This window comes from Necator americanus, chromosome IV (assembly GCF_031761385.1).
Source record: "Necator americanus strain Aroian chromosome IV, whole genome shotgun sequence".
Lineage (NCBI taxonomy): Eukaryota > Metazoa > Nematoda > Chromadorea > Rhabditida > Ancylostomatidae > Necator > Necator americanus.
In genome coordinates, this window is record NC_087374.1 from 20,129,031 (window position 1) to 20,147,508 (window position 18,478).

General features: G+C 40.5%; 4 protein-coding genes across 4 annotated transcripts; 2 read left to right on the forward strand and 2 right to left on the reverse strand.

The window, feature by feature from the left end:
- Positions 1–1,316: 1,316 nt before the first annotated feature.
- RB195_002039 (uncharacterized protein) lies at positions 1,317–2,621 on the forward strand (the record flags this gene model as incomplete). The annotated part of the gene is made up of 2 exons (XM_013449791.2): positions 1,317–1,457; positions 1,515–2,621. The coding sequence occupies 2 exons, from the start codon at positions 1,317–1,319 to the stop codon at positions 2,619–2,621; spliced, it is 1,248 nt and encodes a 415-aa protein (XP_013305245.2).
- A 1,522-nt stretch (positions 2,622–4,143) lies between these two features.
- RB195_002040 (uncharacterized protein) lies at positions 4,144–6,505 on the forward strand (the record flags this gene model as incomplete). The annotated part of the gene is made up of 3 exons (XM_064199105.1): positions 4,144–4,183; positions 4,249–4,315; positions 6,358–6,505. The coding sequence occupies 3 exons, from the start codon at positions 4,144–4,146 to the stop codon at positions 6,503–6,505; spliced, it is 255 nt and encodes an 84-aa protein (XP_064054986.1).
- A 3,189-nt stretch (positions 6,506–9,694) lies between these two features.
- On the reverse strand, positions 9,695–15,352 carry RB195_002041 (uncharacterized protein; the record flags this gene model as incomplete). The annotated part of the gene is made up of 9 exons (XM_064199106.1): positions 9,695–9,774; positions 9,835–9,920; positions 9,988–10,112; positions 10,868–11,062; positions 11,125–11,279; positions 12,785–12,895; positions 12,970–13,067; positions 13,122–13,341; positions 15,280–15,352. 9 exons carry the CDS (start codon positions 15,350–15,352, stop codon positions 9,695–9,697), a joined length of 1,143 nt encoding a protein of 380 aa, XP_064054987.1.
- Positions 15,353–15,386: 34 nt separating this feature from the next.
- On the reverse strand, positions 15,387–17,597 carry RB195_002042 (uncharacterized protein; the record flags this gene model as incomplete). The annotated part of the gene is made up of 3 exons (XM_064199107.1): positions 15,387–15,423; positions 17,230–17,393; positions 17,463–17,597. 3 exons carry the CDS (start codon positions 17,595–17,597, stop codon positions 15,387–15,389), a joined length of 336 nt encoding a protein of 111 aa, XP_064054988.1.
- Positions 17,598–18,478: the final 881 nt, after the last annotated feature.

Here is an 18,478-nt window from a genome sequence, read left to right on the forward strand (position 1 = left end):
GATCATCAGCTGGCCCCCGCAAGTCATTGTACGGGCCAACACGCGTTCCAAAACCTCATCGATTACGAATTCCAGTAAAACGCGTTGGCGCATCCCGAGTGGATTGATACGTCAGTGACTTTTATCCTTTTTATACTTATTCTCCTTACTTGCCCTCCGTTACAAAGCTATAAATCACGAAGGGACAGAGATTCTGGTTCGTCTCGGACGATTTCGAATCATCGACAGTGCATACGTTGTTACAGTCTCTTACCACTGCGCCACACATGAGCATCCCATGTAAAGAAATGTACAGATAGCAACATTTCGTTAAAATAGTATAATGATGATTCAATAACTTACACCTACACATTTTTTGTCCTTGTTGTGGATTATCCACACGTTTCCATCCACTCTTTCTATTGGGAAATTCTCGTACTCTTCTTTTGTTAGAAGTTTACCTGAATACACTGTTGAATACAACGTTGCATTGATGTTGTCGGGGCAGAACGACATGAAGCACGGTGCGGTGGAACGTAGCGATTAGGATCGAGGAGGGACCCTAGCTAGCAGCACTCGTCGCTGCAGTTGGCGATGATTCTTTCTCGAATCCAGACCGCGCCGCCTCGAGCGCAGTCCCTTACGGAATTGCAGCGACTTTCGTTTTGACTCTATTCTACAGCAAGTAGTTCGTGGTTCAGTAATACAGAAAGTTGGATTTTACAGAAATTAACCATGAAATCAGCGAATAAGGACCAGTCGATAATTACTCGATAGTCACAGTCGATAATGGAAACACTTAGTTTCGTTATTACATACTGCTTTTCTTAACTTGTTAATTTCGACTATTGGCTATTGTTCGTATTTATACTAGTACATTTTCACATCCATTTATTTCTGCTGACTTGAACGTCTCAAGACGAGGTCTCAAGACTAAGACTTAATATCAGTCTGCGGATGAGTCACATTTTAAAATCTCTCCTTATTAGCAACAACAGTTTCATCCATGTATTCAAGGTCAGATCCTGAGTTCACCGTGAGCGCCACCCCCCGCCTCAAATCATTTTGTAATTTTTTCAGTTTATGGAATCAGTTTTCGCTAGTTTCGATTTCAAACTACTAAATTACCAAGGTTACAAAACGATGATTAGACCGAAATTCATCGCAAATATGATATCGCAATCTGCATTGAGTAGTAGTATAAAAGAGTAGTAAGAATTGATGTAAGAAGCAGCGTCTGCACTTCATTCCAAGAGGTTTGATCTGAAATGTTCTTAGTTGTTCTGCGGACAGCCAGAAATCCATACGATGTTGCAATAGCATTCATTTTTTCAGTAATGTCAACTACAAAATTCGTGAGTGGAGTGGCCACAGTCACGGCGATTACCGTTGTGATGTCACTATTCTTCGTAGCTTACATCGTGAACGATATCAACAGCTTTTACGAGGATGCGATCCAGGATATGAGCGACTTCAGAGTGAGATAAACGCTGATTCTAAAAACTTTTAAGAGAATATGAAGATCACATTTCTAGGACATCGCCAACACAGCATGGCATGAAATGAAACCCTCCAATGTAGCGGAGCGTGAGAAGAGAGCACTTTCTGCTCACGACCGCCAACGTAGACTATCAACCAACCAATGTAATTGCGGCCAAAAGATGAGCAACTGCCCTGCAGGACCACCGGGACCGCCTGGTGACACTGGATTAGATGGGGAAACTGGTCAGCCAGGACAACCTGGGCTTCCAGGAAGAGACGGTAACTCCGTTGGCACCGGTAGGAATGACAAAGGTTGTATCACATGTCCTGTTGGGCCGCAAGGACCACCCGGTCCAGACGGAGCGCCTGGGCTTGCCGGCCCAGATGGAAATCCTGGAATGCCTGGAGGTGGATCTGGATCAGGACCACCAGGACCTCCCGGTCCACCGGGCGATGCTGGACAGCCTGGTTCGCCAGGAAGTTCTGGAACACCTGGACCTGCTGGAAATCCAGGTACAAATGGAAGAGGTCTCCCTGGACCACCTGGGCTTCCCGGCCCGGCTGGTGCTCCGGGACAAGCTGGACATGATGGAGGTCCAGGATCTGGCGCAAATTCTGGTCCTCCTGGACCATCCGGTCCTGCTGGAAATCCTGGCCAGCCTGGCGCCGATGGTACTCCTGGAGCACCCGGCAACGACGCTGTTCCTGGTAACGATGCGCAATATTGCCCATGTCCACCAAGAACTGGCGGTTCGATTACCTTAAACGTGGGTGGACAAGGAAGTTCTAACGGCGGCATGAAGAGCGGCATCAACGCTTATGGAAACGGTGGGAATGGAAGCAATGGAGGATACAACGTAGGCACTAGAGGACAAAGCAGCGGTGGCCATGGAGGTGGCAACGGCGACAACAGGGAGTACAAGACTGGAGGTGGTGGCCGGAATAATGGTGGCAATGGAAGACATGGGGGTGGCGGCCGAGGCAACGGCAGTGGATACAATGTTGGTGGAATGAGGAATGGAGGCTATAGTACTTCTTCGAGCAACGGTGGTGGTACGGACAGTTATGGCTCAGCAGGAAGCAACTTGGGCGGCTATGCTAGACGCAGACTGGCGTCTCGCTATCGTGTAGCAGTGGTAAAAAAAGCTGTGAAAGTTTAGCCACAACATATTCGTAATAAAACGCTGAAGTTATACTGAGGAAATAAACTATGATTTCGAGTTCTTAGTCTTTCAGAAGTACAACCAATACGTCTCTCACAAACCCAGATTCTGCAAAACTGGATAAGAACACGGATGGAGATCTTCACATCTGTGGCTGCCTTTTTATCTTAGCATTCGAATTGAAAAATATTAGGAAACCAGATTGTATACGCAAAAAGGAAAAAATGACCAATTAACATAAGAACTTTGTATAAGGAGAATTTTATGAATTGATTGTATAAGAATACAAGAACATCCTGCAGCGGTTTCCCCAGTTTGAAGAGAGCTGCTGCAAGCTGTTTTTACGCTTATCGAAGTGGTGAATTGCCCCCTGCAGTGACCATATTTCGAACGGCGCTTCTTCCACTGTTTACAACATCTACAAAATTAGTTTCTAACAAGGAATTGTGAAAAGACTCCAAAAAATCTCCCGAAATTCTCCAACTTCTACTCGTTTATTCTCGAAACTCGAAAGTTTGGAGGCCTAAAAATGCCTGAGTATTGAGAATTCCGGAACCAAAGGCCGCGGAATTTCTCATATCCTTGCTTCGATGGCATGACCAGTAATTTCTCCTAGTAACTCTGCCTCGAACTCATCTCTACTTTCTCTTCAAGGAATGAACCTAACAACCACAGTCTACAGTCACGTGAAAACGAGCTAAAGCTCAGTGCAATTGGTTGCGGGTGAGCTAGGAGTAATGCGGTGGAGGTGGCGGCTGCAGTCGACCTTCGCACCGCTTGTGCAGTCCGATAGCGACAAGCAATGATCCTCACTCTTGGAATCCTGCAACTGCTTATGAGACTTCATTTGAAGCAAGTCGTCTTGCCTCAATTATATTCAAGGATCGATACGGGCAAAAGATCGCAAGAGACGTATACATACTACGCTCATAAAACTAAATACTTAGTACAAGTGGAATCCGGTTCCTTTTTTCTCCGAAGACGAATTGCGATCAGCCAAGTTTGGTTGAGTCACAGGCACTATTTACGTGCAATACGAGCAGTCTAACGTTTCTGCAAATAATCCAGTCTCTGAAAAAAAACGTGGTTCACCTAATTGAACTCTACGTGGACTTCTGACCCACATCGGTAGTCTCGGGAGGAATTTTTCGTCCTTATTCCGACTCATCTGTCCACTTCATGCGACCTCATTCATCACACCACCGTCATTTTTACAACCACTAAAAATGTCCTGCAAAATTTCTTTTTAAGAAAGAAAGGAGTTTCCCCAGTATAATCCATTTTAGTTCAAAAGGCAAAAGTGTGAACATCGCTGAAATCAATGAGCGTCCAGTCCAGTTTATTGCTGCTGGTCGTCGACGTTTCCTATAAAAAAAGTACCAAACGACTGTATACATGCACTATCCCTCAAACTTCGCCTTTGTTTAGTCAGCGCAGACCTTCACCGCAAAAAAAAGGAAGCGCCCTTTAAAAGGCTGTTCACTTCACTTGGTTTCCATTGAAGTGCGGTCAACGGGGTATGCGGCTACTTCTATTCGTTTTTGCACTTATAGACATAGGTAGGTGACTTAAGCAGGATAAGTACCTCGACTATTCTTGTATTTGAAAGTGCTCAATCTTCCAGTATTCTCTCTGGACAAGTTATGCGAAGAGGAACTTGTAAAAGGACCATGTCGTGCGAGTTTTAGAAAGCAAGTTTTCCAATTTTTCTTGTTTACAGCACAGTATATGACTCCATAGGCAATAAATTCCAAACGAGTTATCTATTTCGATCTAATAACGGTTTGTCAATTTATCTTTTAGGTGATTTTAGTCCGGAAATATGTGGGTAGGTGTAAACCACTAAGTATTGTATCTTAAGAGTAGCAAAGCAATCCATTTATAAAGAACGTTTGAAGCGAATTTTAAATAGAAACCAGATGAACTAGAGTAAATCAAGTGAATTCTTACTGTACGTATCCAGGACTGACATTCTATGTTTAGTGAATAGAGGTTGGTTGAGTCAGGTATGAAGTTGTTTCCGATTGGTGACAGAGATTTTCATCACTAACAACCAACGGTTGAAATATTAATGCATGTGCAGCATTTCATAAATCTTTCACCAGACCTTACATGTGATCCCGTATCCAAAACGTTGCAACTTATTACGCGATAGATCGCGGAAATTCAACCGATATAACTCGTCCAAGCACAAGAAGCTATCACACATCATCGTAGATGTATCGTGGACTGCCCTCATTCTATTACCCTGAAAAATTCCATCGTTGGGAAGACGGGATCACACGAGGCTATTTCGTCTCTGGGTTGTCAGTGAGATTCGTGAACCACACCCGCACTCTATCCAGTCGCAAAAAGGTGAACTTATGCAGGTAAGCGAGAAAAAAAAATTGAACACATATAACTTCTGGGCCTTATTCCGGATAAATTCTTCTTACAACAAATCCTTTAGTTATGTTAGGGGGAATTTTAGTTCGAATATAAGCAAAGTGAGTGAATGTAAGACAGTTTTTTTAAGGTGGGTTTTGTTTTTAAGTTCTCTTTTGTTCATCTTTCCAAGGAATTGGTATTATACTCATCACTAGAACATTTTGAAATCTTTCTAATATTTTTTACCGGCTTCTTTCTTTGTTGTTCTGGATTAAGGTTTTTCAAACGGTATGGAAATGAAGTGGTCCTGACATGACCGGTGTTTTTTTTTTCAATTTAAGCTGTTATTTCTAATTAATTAATGATGAAAAGGTCAGCAAGATCAGTATTAAACGCGCAATTGCTGACCAACAAAGTTTCCAAATGATTTTAGATATCAGCCTTCAAGGAAGTTATGCGACTAATTTTCTGCAGACACGTGTGATATTTTAAGCTTTTAGGGTCGAGGCATAGCCTCACTGGGTCACAAACGAGTCAAGTAGAGACTTTGAGTAACCTTGAGCACTTTCATTGGGTAACTTCACAGTTGTGTAGAAAAAACAAAAATAAGACGTTCTTGGAAAATCTGGCAATCTTTCCAAATGAATCCAATTTATACCAATGTTTATATGTACATACATCGAAACTGCTGTGTGTCTATTTCTTCAACCTTCAATAGCATTGTCCTTGCTATTGTAAAATTTTGAGTCATAATTTAAACAATTTCTTCATAGTCTTATTTTCTTATTAATAGTTACTTAAACGTGGAACTCTGTGGACGAAGACTTGCTACTCTTAGGTTACTAGAAATCAGAGGTACTGTGTAAAAACCACACTATTATGCTGGACTTTTGCTTATTTCTTTTACTTCGAGAAAACTCTTCAAAAGATAACCTAAGAGAGCTGAACCAGCAAACTTTTTCTCAGAAGAATGGAGGAATAGCTCTCTTTACACTTATCACTGAGTTCACATTGGTTGAAAAGAGAACCCAATTTAGTTTGTAGGTTTTGGATAACGCCATGTGATAATGAACTGAACGTGTTGTCTTTTTCATCCGACGTGAACTCATTGATGCTTTCAAAAAAGCTATTTTCTTCTTTTGTCGTTCCTCGTTCTCGTTTTCCTCGAGAACAACCTTGTTGGGCTGCGGGATATCCGTTCGGATCTCTCTTCTTTTTATGCTACAAGGCTTCCTCAAATTAATCTCATTGATGAATGTTGTTAGAGGAATCAGGAATTATCTGTGTTAGACCCATAACAAGCGATTAACCTCATTCTTCCTTCGACCTCAGACTCGTACTGTGCTAATGAATCACTTCGATTCAGGTACGGGTACTCGATGAAGGAAAAAGCATGTATACAGTTCATTTACGGTGGATGCCAAGGAAATGATAACAATTTCGAGACTATCGAGGAATGCAAGAAAAAGTGTGAAGAGGCAGAGACGGCGACAGAGAAGAAAAAGGAGACATAACTGCTACTTTTCTATCTTTTTCTTGTACGCACGAATGTTTTCATGAAAACGCATTTACACTTCATTTTTTTTTTCATTTGCACTGGAGAGTCGACTTCTTTATTTGATTTTTTCAATGAAATAGTTCCAAGTTTCTAGATGGTGTAGCAAACATTTTATGTTGTAAATGAGTCCATTGCCTGATTCAAAGGAATTAGACAGTAAGACTACATTTATTATCGAATCACAGAAGTTACGAAGGATGTAGTTTAGCGGAATAGCGTAAATTCAGGTGAGACGAAATATTCTAAGCCTCGCCCACTTCTGAAATTTAAAGTACCCGGATAAAATTCGAAATCCGCTTCTGTGAACTCTTAGAATAGTTCTCATGGCTTCAAATTAGCTTCCTCTATCCAACCTCCAAGCTAACTTAATCTGATATGCTTCAAATTCTGGAGAAAGGGAAGAGTTCTGAGAAAAATTGAGGACAAAAAAAGAAGAATTCTGTGATAGAACAGAAAGTAGAACGGTATGGAGAGAGATGCAAATTCGCAGTCGACCTGATTTGTCAACTATTAATTCTGAAAGGTATCCGGGGAACCTATTTTGTACATCGTGAAACATTCTACTGAAGCTCGCTAGCGTCTGATTTTCTTCAGCACCCGTTTCCCAAATTATGCAAAAAGTGGAACAATTTTAGCAGTTAAAATCAAGAAGAAGGCCAAAAACTTGCGATATTAACGAATTTGAAGAATTGGGCTAATATTTGTACGTATGAATGTGTTGAATTTCAAATAGGAAGCAGCGATTCTTCTCATTCCATTTCACCATTGCTTCATTTGTGGAAAACCAACGAATCGTTGATAGACAGACGGCTATCAATGTTTGGTGAAGCCTCCCTCCACAAATCACAACCTTTCGTGGGATGCGTGCTGTTCCGTCCCAATCCTAAAACCGAACCGAAATTACCTTAGAAAGTTCGAATGGACAGATTCCATGCGAGCTCCAGCGGAAGATCGAACAGGATGGGCTCAGATGTGCTCAAGGACAACTCAGCTCGGCGAAGATGCGGAAAAGTCGTGGTAGGTCGTAACAGTCACCCGCCGTTCAAGTCAAGAAAGTCAAGTTGTATCGTTGAGAAGGCGAAAATACATATGTATGGCCACTACGCACGCATTTTTCTTTTTTGTGGAGGAAATTGGAAGGGGAACGAAATAAATGGATGCCACTAATATCTGTAGCCTCTTTACACTTTGATATTCTCTCAGGGTTTAACACATATTTTCCTGAGTTTTGGGTGGGTTTAAGTGCTTAATCACCTAGACAGGAGTCGTACACGGGACCAATTCTTGCTCGTTTTATTCTTATTACCGTCTTTTTACTATGTATATATGGCATCTGTTTATGTTCATCCTTGCTGCATCCCACTGAGCGTAATGAATAAATAAATAAATAAGTAAAATCGATGTGTAATTCTTCTTATGCACGTTAATTACATCCCTACTCTTATTATGTACTCCTGCAAAGCTCCAACATCAAAAACTTCGGGATACGCTGCCTTTGACACTTCTGTTGTGAGTTCTTCCTGCACAGCACGGCAGTGTTCACTACTTCTTCATCTACCTGGTGAAAGCCGCCTGCCGTGCTTATTCAGACAATTTTGCATTTGTTCTTTCTCGAGACTCCTCTGAGAGCGAAACTGCTAATGAAGAAAAATTTTTGCAGCGACTATGGCCTTCCTAGCAAAATTATCCCAAACAAACCAGCGGGAAAATAAGGAGAAAGCTTCTTTTACTCATCACTAAAAAATCCGGAACATCATGCGAGTGATTATAAACAAAACGTTCAAAAATCATACAGCGCTAAATTCTTCTTCCAATTACGGATCGTTTCTGTCGGTTTTTCTTTTCTCAATTTTGAAACGACTGTGACTGCGCTTCGCCGAACCGAGTGACTGATGCCTACGACGTGTAAGAAAAAGGAGTAGAAAGTTCTGGAACGAAGAATTGGAAGGGCACAACGGACCTGTGGGTGATGTGAATTTGATTCTGTGATTGGGGATTTCATACTTAACTTGTCTCACGCCTCCTGAATACAGCGTACTTATGCCACAGAGTTAATATTTTCGACAGATCTGTGTAGCAGATACATATTATCAACCATATGATTTTCATTAATTCCATAGATTTAAAGTAAACTAAACTAACTTGCAAAATGATAAAATGGTTTTCTTAGCGATTCACATTTGAAAATGTTACGGTAGGAGGCAGTGGAACATTCAGAAATTATCTAGGAAAAAGAATGTCTAACTGCAAGGTTAGTAATGTCGGTTGACTGGTTATTACTTTCTTGATCGCTCCCTTTACTATGAATTGATGTCTAACCACCAAGTCAGTTGATTCAGTTATCAAGAACACTATTCATCAAACATTACTTATATATGACATTTTCGTTCTATTTTGATATTTACATCAATCAGGTTGATAAAAGGATAACTTGGAGCAAATTATAGCGGAATAACCTTCCACTTACTCCACGTGTTTTCGTTCCTTTAGAGAAGAAAGCCGCCTCGAATTTCACCACTTGGTGTGCAGCAGTTGCAAATTTTGCGGCAACACTGGAGAATCGTTTTCTTTCTCGCGTTCTGTTTGTCCACAGCTCCTCACGAATTTCTTGGTCTTCGCTTTGAGTTCGTATAGGATTTCGGGACACAGACCACAGAGAATGACCAGATCAGACTGCGACTTCGAACTATGTTTCAAAAAATCCAGATCATTACAATATGCAAGTAGCGGCTGCGCTCCTGCTTTTTCCCATGGATTGCAGGAGTCAATCGATGTATCACGTCAGTGTGTTCATCATCTTGGAAAATTCCCAATCATCGGTCGCACAACCGCTGTGGGAACGTCTTACCTTTGCGCTATGGGCGCCCTTCAACAATTTTTCCTGAACCTCTTATGAACAGTTGAGGAGACCTGATGTTTATTTTGTTAGTTTCCACTCGATATAAACAATACAATAGATACAACCAATCAAATAATTCGACAGTTATGAATCATACAACTACACAGAAAAAACTTACAAATTACTCTAATAAATATACGAATGAATACAACACCGACACATATTTACATGGAAAAAGTAACTGTATACTGATAAAATCAAAGAGACCTTCAGATCTGCATCACAAAGGCACGTACATTGTTACCTTCATGGCAAAGCTGATTTCACAGCTCTTAGCACCAGACGCATTGCTGCCCACGCATCTTCACCGCTGTCATGACCACCAGCTGTGAATATCGACTTTAGGATTCTTTTACTGGACAAGAACTCGGTATAGCTGGTCCCACCTTCACTTTGGATCTCCATGTCCAGCTTTTCTCTGGCCAACGATTTTAAACTTCGCTTGAAACGACGTCCTTCAGCGCTTGAACGCCTAGAAATTATACAGTTTGAGGGAAAATTTAAGACATGAGTTAAGGATTACTCAAAACAAAACATACGAGAACAACACAGAAGTATCTATAACATTGTCGTGAACGATTCGTAATGCTTTGAGGTCGTTTTCAAGAGCGTGGCCAATCAATACTGTGTCAGAGTTGATCATCTCGAACAGGATCTCTCTTACCTACAAAAAATACTCATCACCGAGCAAGAAGTAAGCTAATCCCTCAGCTAATTTTCTAAAGGATAAATGAATTGTTTTAAGTTGCGCTGCTGCGACTTGCGATGGACATGACTTCAAAGGAAGAACGAAATGAAAAATAAACGGATAACGATGATCACTTCAAAATAGTAATAGAATAGAAGAAAAAATCTTATCTTGAATTCTGAGATTTAAATTTCCCATGACGAAAGTCAGGAAAACTTTGAGACTAGGTACAGCATCATTGATTCATCCACAATCTTTTGTATACCACATGCACCAATTCTCTTCCGAAGATATTTTTATAACTAATCACTGGAAATGTTATGGCCTCTCAGAAATTCTCCTCCTTCTCAATATTTTCGCCTTAAAGATGTCCCAAAGATGTTGAGTTTAGGTTAAAGGTTTAAAGACGTATATCAGCCCAAACGACAACCTTCCTGTTCCACTACAGTGTCTTACGTAACATCATTGCAAATTTCCAAGACAAAAACTTTAAGCACTTCGCTGAAAATAAATCACTTTCACAAACGCTTGTGGACCGTTACTTCACAGTAACAAATAAATGCTCCGTCTAGAAATGATGGGTCTAGTTTACACGGGGAAATAGGTGACATCCGTTGACTGTGAGTGATGGAGCAATGTTAATCAAGTGGAATTTCGACAAGTTCATTTTTTTCCGTCACACGGTATCTAGTGATTATTTCATTCATTTGTAAGATAAAATTAAGACTCACATCACTAAGAGTCGTGTCGCTGTTCTCAATATCCTCCGTTGTTAATCCCGAGTATCGCGTGTTCGGATCGACCAGCTCGTGATCAGGACGAAAAACACAGTCAAGCACTTCATTACCGTACTCATCAACCACTGTCACTCTTGCTGCTTCTTTCCCCCATGTTGTATACACAAATTCGCAGTCGAGAGCGTAGAACTGCAAAAAAAGAAGTTTTTTGACGCATATTTCAGAAATTTCACGAGGTTTACGGCACTCACTGTATCGGTTCTCGGATCGGATGGTCCTGCAGGTTCGGGTGTGGCGTGAAACTCGGACAACACAGATTCCCTCATCGTGTCGGTCACATGACTCTCGGCATGTTGACATCCGGCAACTCCCAGTGCTCTTCCACAACATGGATGAGTTTTTACTTCTGGAAAAGATCTTGCATGTGCATATAAACTTGAACAATGAACAACTGAACGCAAACTTGAAAAAAGAAGATACCTAAAAAATGTTTGGGGAGCACTATTGCAGAGAACTGTTGCTAGTGTAATTCCTATACGAAGGTATTATGTATGATTATGTAATTCCCCCTTCTTCCTCACTTTTTTTCTTTTTTGACGAAGCCTTATGCCTTTATAAACGTGCAAATTTCATAAACAACATCACCTATTTGGTTGATTTTTTTTGGAAATTTTCGTATCTTTATTTATTAAATCAAGGGAAATAACTTGTTCTCGGAGTCCCACAAATTTGAGTTTATTTGGCAGTTTTTAGAAGCTCCTTTAAATTTGAGTCTACAATAAAAGATGAGTAGGATGAAGGATCGCAGAATCTCCGCCTGTTTTTCTGAGACCGGCGTTTATCCATGGAGCCACTCAACTGTGAGTTTTGTGGACGGGAAGGAAACAGAAACAAGCATTAGTGAGAGCACAGAGTAGCTGCGAAGATGATGTTGAAACCAAAAAAGCATATACACAACAGAATAGTTACTGCAACTACTCTTTCCTTCGCGGAACGGTAAAGAGGGTCCCAGCGGATTCTCCGCGAATGCCTCCGAGACGTAACGTACCCAGTGGATATGCCGTCGGATACGCGAGAATACCTCGAAGAGGTCACGCTCCAGTCGTTCATGAAGACACAGACAACCGTCTTAGATGTTTTTTTTAGCCACAGAGACGCAGGAAACTGCGCAGTCACAAGGAAATATGCAAAGAAGAGTGGTATGAACTGTCGAAATTACCGAATAAGTTAAGAGAATAATAGTGTTAGGTAGAAGTATATGGCATTTTGTATGGTGTTCTAATAAAGAAAGGGAGTGAGCTTGTCTTCATATCACCTTCAGAAAGTCTAGGAATATTACCAAATTTGAACTCCTTTTATTCGTGTAAGTTAAAAGAAGTCAGAGATACGGAAGGTCCCTCTGTCCGGAAATAAATTAGGCTAAAATAGCTTGGGAGTTACAGGATAACGAAAATTCTCATTATTGCTACTTTTGAAAGCTGGAATGTTCCGTTTTAACGAGAAGTTTCATGTACTTAATTTGAAGTTATTATGTACATCCTTATCTCATATTTCACGTGAGGATTTCTCTTCTGGTACGCTTATAAAATTGAGATTATCTCACGTCATAAAATTGCAGTGGATGTGTCTTATTCTCCAAAACAATTTAGTAAAGAGTGAATTATATCCTAGCCGTTGATGCAGCGTATGATTAGCGGTAGGTAAGCAGAGTCAACTATTTAGGTGCCAACGAAAGTGAATCTCTTTAGGACACGCACCGTCGCTAATTGCTCTGACGAGGAACGACCGGGGCATGCTCGAAATTACCCCGGGACCCTCTTTACACGCACCCCTCTTCTTCTACTACTTTTCTATGCCCTAATTTATTTATCTTTGTTATTTCTATAAATTTCCAACATCAAATTTCGTTACCTGAAGAGAATACAGCTGGTTCTGAATGATGTATGCAAAAATCTACTCTTTTTCTTCCATCACTTGGTAGCCGATAAGGAGCGTGACATCGAACACATCTCCGCCTTGTATCTGAATGTAAATAACTTTAAGAGAAAAACAATTCGTGTGAGAAAAAAAAATCCAGCCGCTAGATCGAAGATCACCTTCGTCTGGAATAAATTCTTTACGTCCATTAATGGTATCGAAGAAACTTGGTACTACGACCGCTTTCGTTCTATCACTGTTTTTCCAGCGAGGAAAACTGCAATAAATTATTTCGTATTGTATAATTTACAAAAACAGAAAATATTTTCACCTATTAGAAATGAGTTGCTCCTCGCTAAGTCGTAAGCCTCTCAACAATTTGATTAATGACTTAAGGCTTGAGTTCTGCGCTTCCGCGAGTTTTTGTGAACGAACATTGAGTAGACAGTTAGAAATAATTGGACTTCCACCAACGGTAATCGAGGTAAACTGGGGTGTCGAGCCGACAACGTGCAAATGAAGCAGTGATTGACTGAGGCGATTGGTTCTTGCTGGAAGTAGCGCCGTTATTTCCATTGACATAGTGTTCAATTAAGATATTCGGATCAGTTGAAAATTGCAAATGGATCGTCCTTGGACTTATTACACTAGCTGGATTTTAAATTTCAAAGGTTGCGACCTTTCAAAATATGAAAAAATGAAAAGAACAACAACACGCGCACTGACAGAGCCTCTTCTCAGTCCGAACTTTATTATATACCAGCCTGAACGTCCGGCTAAGGCCGGAATTCAGGCGTTTTTGTTGTTCGCTTCGCTCGCCTTCATCAATTAATGAGAAATAATAGTAGCGACATTTTTGTAAAATTAGAATTGCTTTTTTCTATCAACACTTCCTTCAATTTTTTAACCCGAAAATTTAAGCATAGATGAAAGATTTTCTCTAAACGCTCAGTTCTATATTTGGAGAATATGTTTCTCTCAAACCTCCACAATTTGGAAACATCATTTGAAAGAGTTCGAGTTTTCTTCGTTTTCAGCTATTAGCAAAGAATGATGTACTAACACGTAGACGTGAATATCACTATCGTAGTGATAAAAATAACGTTCTACGTCAGATCGCGTATACCGTTGGCTACTATGTATTGTATTTAAGCAGCCGCTCGCACGTGTGTTTCCTCCTTTTGAAAAAAGGATGCTAGCAGCGTTAGGGAGACGTGCTAGGAAGTAGGTATCCGAAGGAACCGTAGTAACGCATTCTACCGCGTTGAGACTCCCGCGCACCAATCCGACGCAGTGGGACCCAATTCTCCCCACTCTATAGCTTTCTGGCACAATTCTGACCCCGTGGGACCCGTCCCACCCCATTTTACAGCTATCTGCTTTCGGGGCAAGAATTCGACGCCGTAGGACCCGTCTGACCCAATTTTACCGCGTCGGGGCTCCAGCGCACCGAACCGACGCCATGGTTTCCGTCTCCTCCTTTTTTGGGATTTCTTGACTGAGACACACACATACATAGACGCACACACGTGACAGAATACGTCTGTTATTATACAGCATGATAGTTTGCAAATTTGGAAGTATGCATTCACAAAAAAAAGTTTATTTACCCTCACCCTCTATGAGAGGAACTAACTTGCCTTGTCAAAGACAACATACATTTTTATGTAGCTTTGGACAATGGTGAAGAGGTAGAGTGCTCACCTACCAGGTGCATTGCCATGGTTCGGCAGCTCACCTGTGCAGAGTTTTGCATCATTATGGAGTATTTTCGTGACACACAGACAAACACACACATATACACACACACACGGACTAAGTGCGTTATTATATGGCATGATTCATCGATCTAGAAACTATAGTAGAACAAAAAAAGGATTTCTGAAAAAAAAAACTCCTGCAATGTGAACCAGAGAAAGCATAAAATAAGTTTCAGAAACTAGGAAATAGAAGGAAGAGAAGAAAGAAAGAGGAGTAAGCACAAAAATTGTAGTACCACTGAGAGTATCTCTTTGCACAGTTTCATAAGAAAGGGGAAAAATGACTTGGAAAGACATTCAACTCGAGGATTCAGATGAGTAGTTAAGAAAAGCGACTCATTCGCAACAGGAAACAGTTTGCAAGTAAGAATGCAGGGACTAAGGCTAGAATAAGGGATTTGACCTCCACTAATTGACTGAGCATTGGCGTTTGCTGCAAACAAGTGCAGAAACGTTGCCCTTGACTAACAGGGAATACAGAATCCCCTAGTATCCACCTCATAACTCATAATACTTGTCATGAAAATCTTTGACAAGATTTTTTTTTAATTAAAGAGAGTAGCTCAAGAGATGATTTTAAAAACACGAAAAACATGCGCCTCAAAGAATGTTAAGACTTAGTCCATTTTTCTCCAATCTCCAAACATTTGCGTGCATATGTGACCAAATATTTCGTAAAAGTGTACAAGTAATCATAAATGAATTAATTTTGTATCAAAGCGAACTCACCATTATAAGTGTCCGGCGTTGGATATGCCATAAATGGCGGAACGAACAAGTAGTCCGTCGTACAATGCATCATGATGAAGATATCGAAGATTTATTGATTGTTTTAGTCAAAAAGAATCGATCACAATAGGTGTAGGTATCGATCTGAAAAGGAAACAGTAAAGCACTACTAAGGATATAGAATGACAATGAGCAGATATACACTCCAAGAATATCCACAAATCAATGAATAGATCGTTAGCCGTGCTAGATCATTCATTGTGTTAATGCCTAAAGCATCGTTATACGTAAATATGGTACATGTGACTCGTGGTAGAACCATGTGAGGGCATTCAGGTTACTGGTAGGGAGAACTGGAACAGATCGGGGAAGTAGATAAGGTGATACAGTACATTGAACAAGAGGATCGAAAACTTCGTGGATTTTTAACAAATGATCTCAGGAGAGAGGAGCAATTCACTACAACGAAAATTCACTAGTGTAGGATTTGATTTCAAGGAAATATTTAGATATACTTGCCTGAAATGTGACCTTAAAGTCATCGTGAAGTAAACCAATTGAAGAAATGTCAAGTATTTCACAGGAAAAACAAGTCTTTATGACGCTCTGCTTCTCCAGTTCACAATAGCAATGAATAATACGTACAATACGTAATAATACATAATATATAATACGATACACAACGAGAGCAAGCAAAAGAGGAAAAGAGAAAAATCTCTGTATGGATGCATGATTCTTCATTGAGTAAAGAAAGAAGCGAAGTTCATGGAATTTCTTTTTCAAAATTTAGTATTCCAGAATGAATTCAGTGATTTCACATTATGAGTAGGGGAAATCATTACAACGAACCCTGAATCCATAAACTCTCTTGCTCAGAAATAACAGTTGTAATCAATTTTCAGAGAAAAAAGCACGACAAGAAGGTTGATAACGGTAAGAGAGTGCTAGTTGAAGCGTCGATCCCATTTTTCACTTTTCGCTACTCAAAAAGCACATAACACAGTAATTTCAAGACTGATTTAATCTGCGGACCCTCATACGTACTTATATCGATATCATACCTAAATCAGCTACAAACATCGATGTGAAAACTAAAATGACGTGCAAAAAATTGTTGTTCACTTTCCAACAGTGAAGAAAACAGGCAAAAGAAGGACAAGTAGCGTTTTATAAGAACCTCATAATATGCTTTTCGTTAATACGCATCCACAGTCGTGATAGCAACGAGAGAACCTGAGTTAGTCCCTAGTTCACACTACGAATTCATAAAAGCTTACGAAAAGAGAAGCTTAGGAGAGTCAGCAAAACTCATGCACTTTTCATCACTGTTTCGAGCAAACTTCCTAACAGTTCGCCTTGTCTGTCTGTTTGTTTGTCTGTTCCACGATGGTTTCGCGCAAGAGAGTGTTTTCAACACAGAGAGCAGGCATGGCGACACATCCCAACAAAATTAGTCATCAAGATAAAGCTGTAAGAATTATTGTTGTAACTGCGACTATCTATCAATGGAGGGGACCAGGACTGATAAAATGACTGCCTAGTAGGGCCTACAGTTCCGGAAAAAGTCCGATAATTTCTTCACAAAATTAAGGAGTGATTGCAAGTGAAGTTTAGACACAAGTTTGCAAGAACACACAGCTCCTACAAAAAAGAAGTGTTTCAGAGGGAAAAATTCCAGTGTTGAGGGAAAAAGGAGAGAAATGGGAACATACAGATAAAGATCTTTCTCAATTGACGATAAATTATAGAAAAAATAGAAACACCATGTGATCAGGAGTTCATACCGAGTGAGGATATAAATAAAATAAATAAATAAGATAAATCCAATGTGTTTGCAGAAAAATTCCTCAAGGTTAACACGTACATTATTAAGTATAGAGAATGTACTCTATATCTCCACTCGGTAGATCTCGATCATCTACTCAATTTCAATCAATAAGCGTCGATTACCTGTATATGTGTGAATGATAAGATTGTTGCGGTGAGGTCAATGCCGAGGTCGTTGTCGTCGATTGAACGCCTGACTCATTTGTGTGCCGACAACGCCGAGAAGTGCTCAGAAGAACGTACACACAGCGGCGTCGACTATCGAGAGTTCGAGCATTCGCCGGTCCCTAATAAGAAACTATTCAGAGCACTTGATATCAACGAAGGAGAAAAAAAATGATTAGAAGAATAATCACAATATTCAAATGTTCTAGACCGTGGATAAGAAAATGAGGAGTGGTGATCATGTGATCTCCGGTCAGGAAAGAGTCAGTATATTCTCCGAAAATCGCAGAGGAGAGCTGCTGATCAAAACTTTTCAAATCTGTCATTAAAAATTGGAGTTATTCCTAAGTAAGTATTATGGAAAATTTGGAGAAATAATAGATTTTCGTTGAAACCACCCATACTACGGGTACCCCGATTTCAAGAACTTTTGCTTCCAGGAGGACGACCGAGAAGACCAAACGGTATGAGTTAAAGTCAAGGTAAAGTCACTGGCGTATCAATCCACTCGGGATGCGCCAACGCGTTTTACTGGAATTCGTAATCGTTGAGGTTTTGGAACGCGTGTTGGCCTTTACAATGACTTGCGGGGGTCAGCCGATGATCAATTCAGTGCTTTTATCCTCCCAGACAAGTCTGGAACCACGTTATCGACCCCGGAAGAATGAAAGGCTTGGTTTGCACTACGGCGGTTTCGAACCCTCGACCGTGTGGCTACAACGGACCTCTAACCGACTGCGCCACACCCGCCCCGCTCAACTCACACGGTATCAGTTGAGTAAATTAAATAAAATAACACTCTGGAGGAGATACATAGTGGGAAACACATGACACATCACGCTCCAGACGCGTCAGGAACCGTGAGTTAATCCACAACTACCCGACTGATAGTGGGAATAACAAATAGATTAGTTGAACCTACGAAACAAAGAACCGAAGGTTGGTATATCTAAAAAATGTAGGTGTTTTAAAATATCAAAAACAAGAGTGCTACTCAGCGAGAGGAACAAAAACCTCCCAATTTCTTCGGCGGTTATCTAGGAATTTGAGCCCAAATTCTAACGAACTCAAAGTTACGACATCTCCTGTTATTTGTTTATCTATTTGGTCATTTATCTACTAATTTGCTTCCCTATTACCCCAGAAGCATATCATACCAAATCCTTAAAAAGCGCATGACCTGATAGCAAGAGAATATGAATGACTT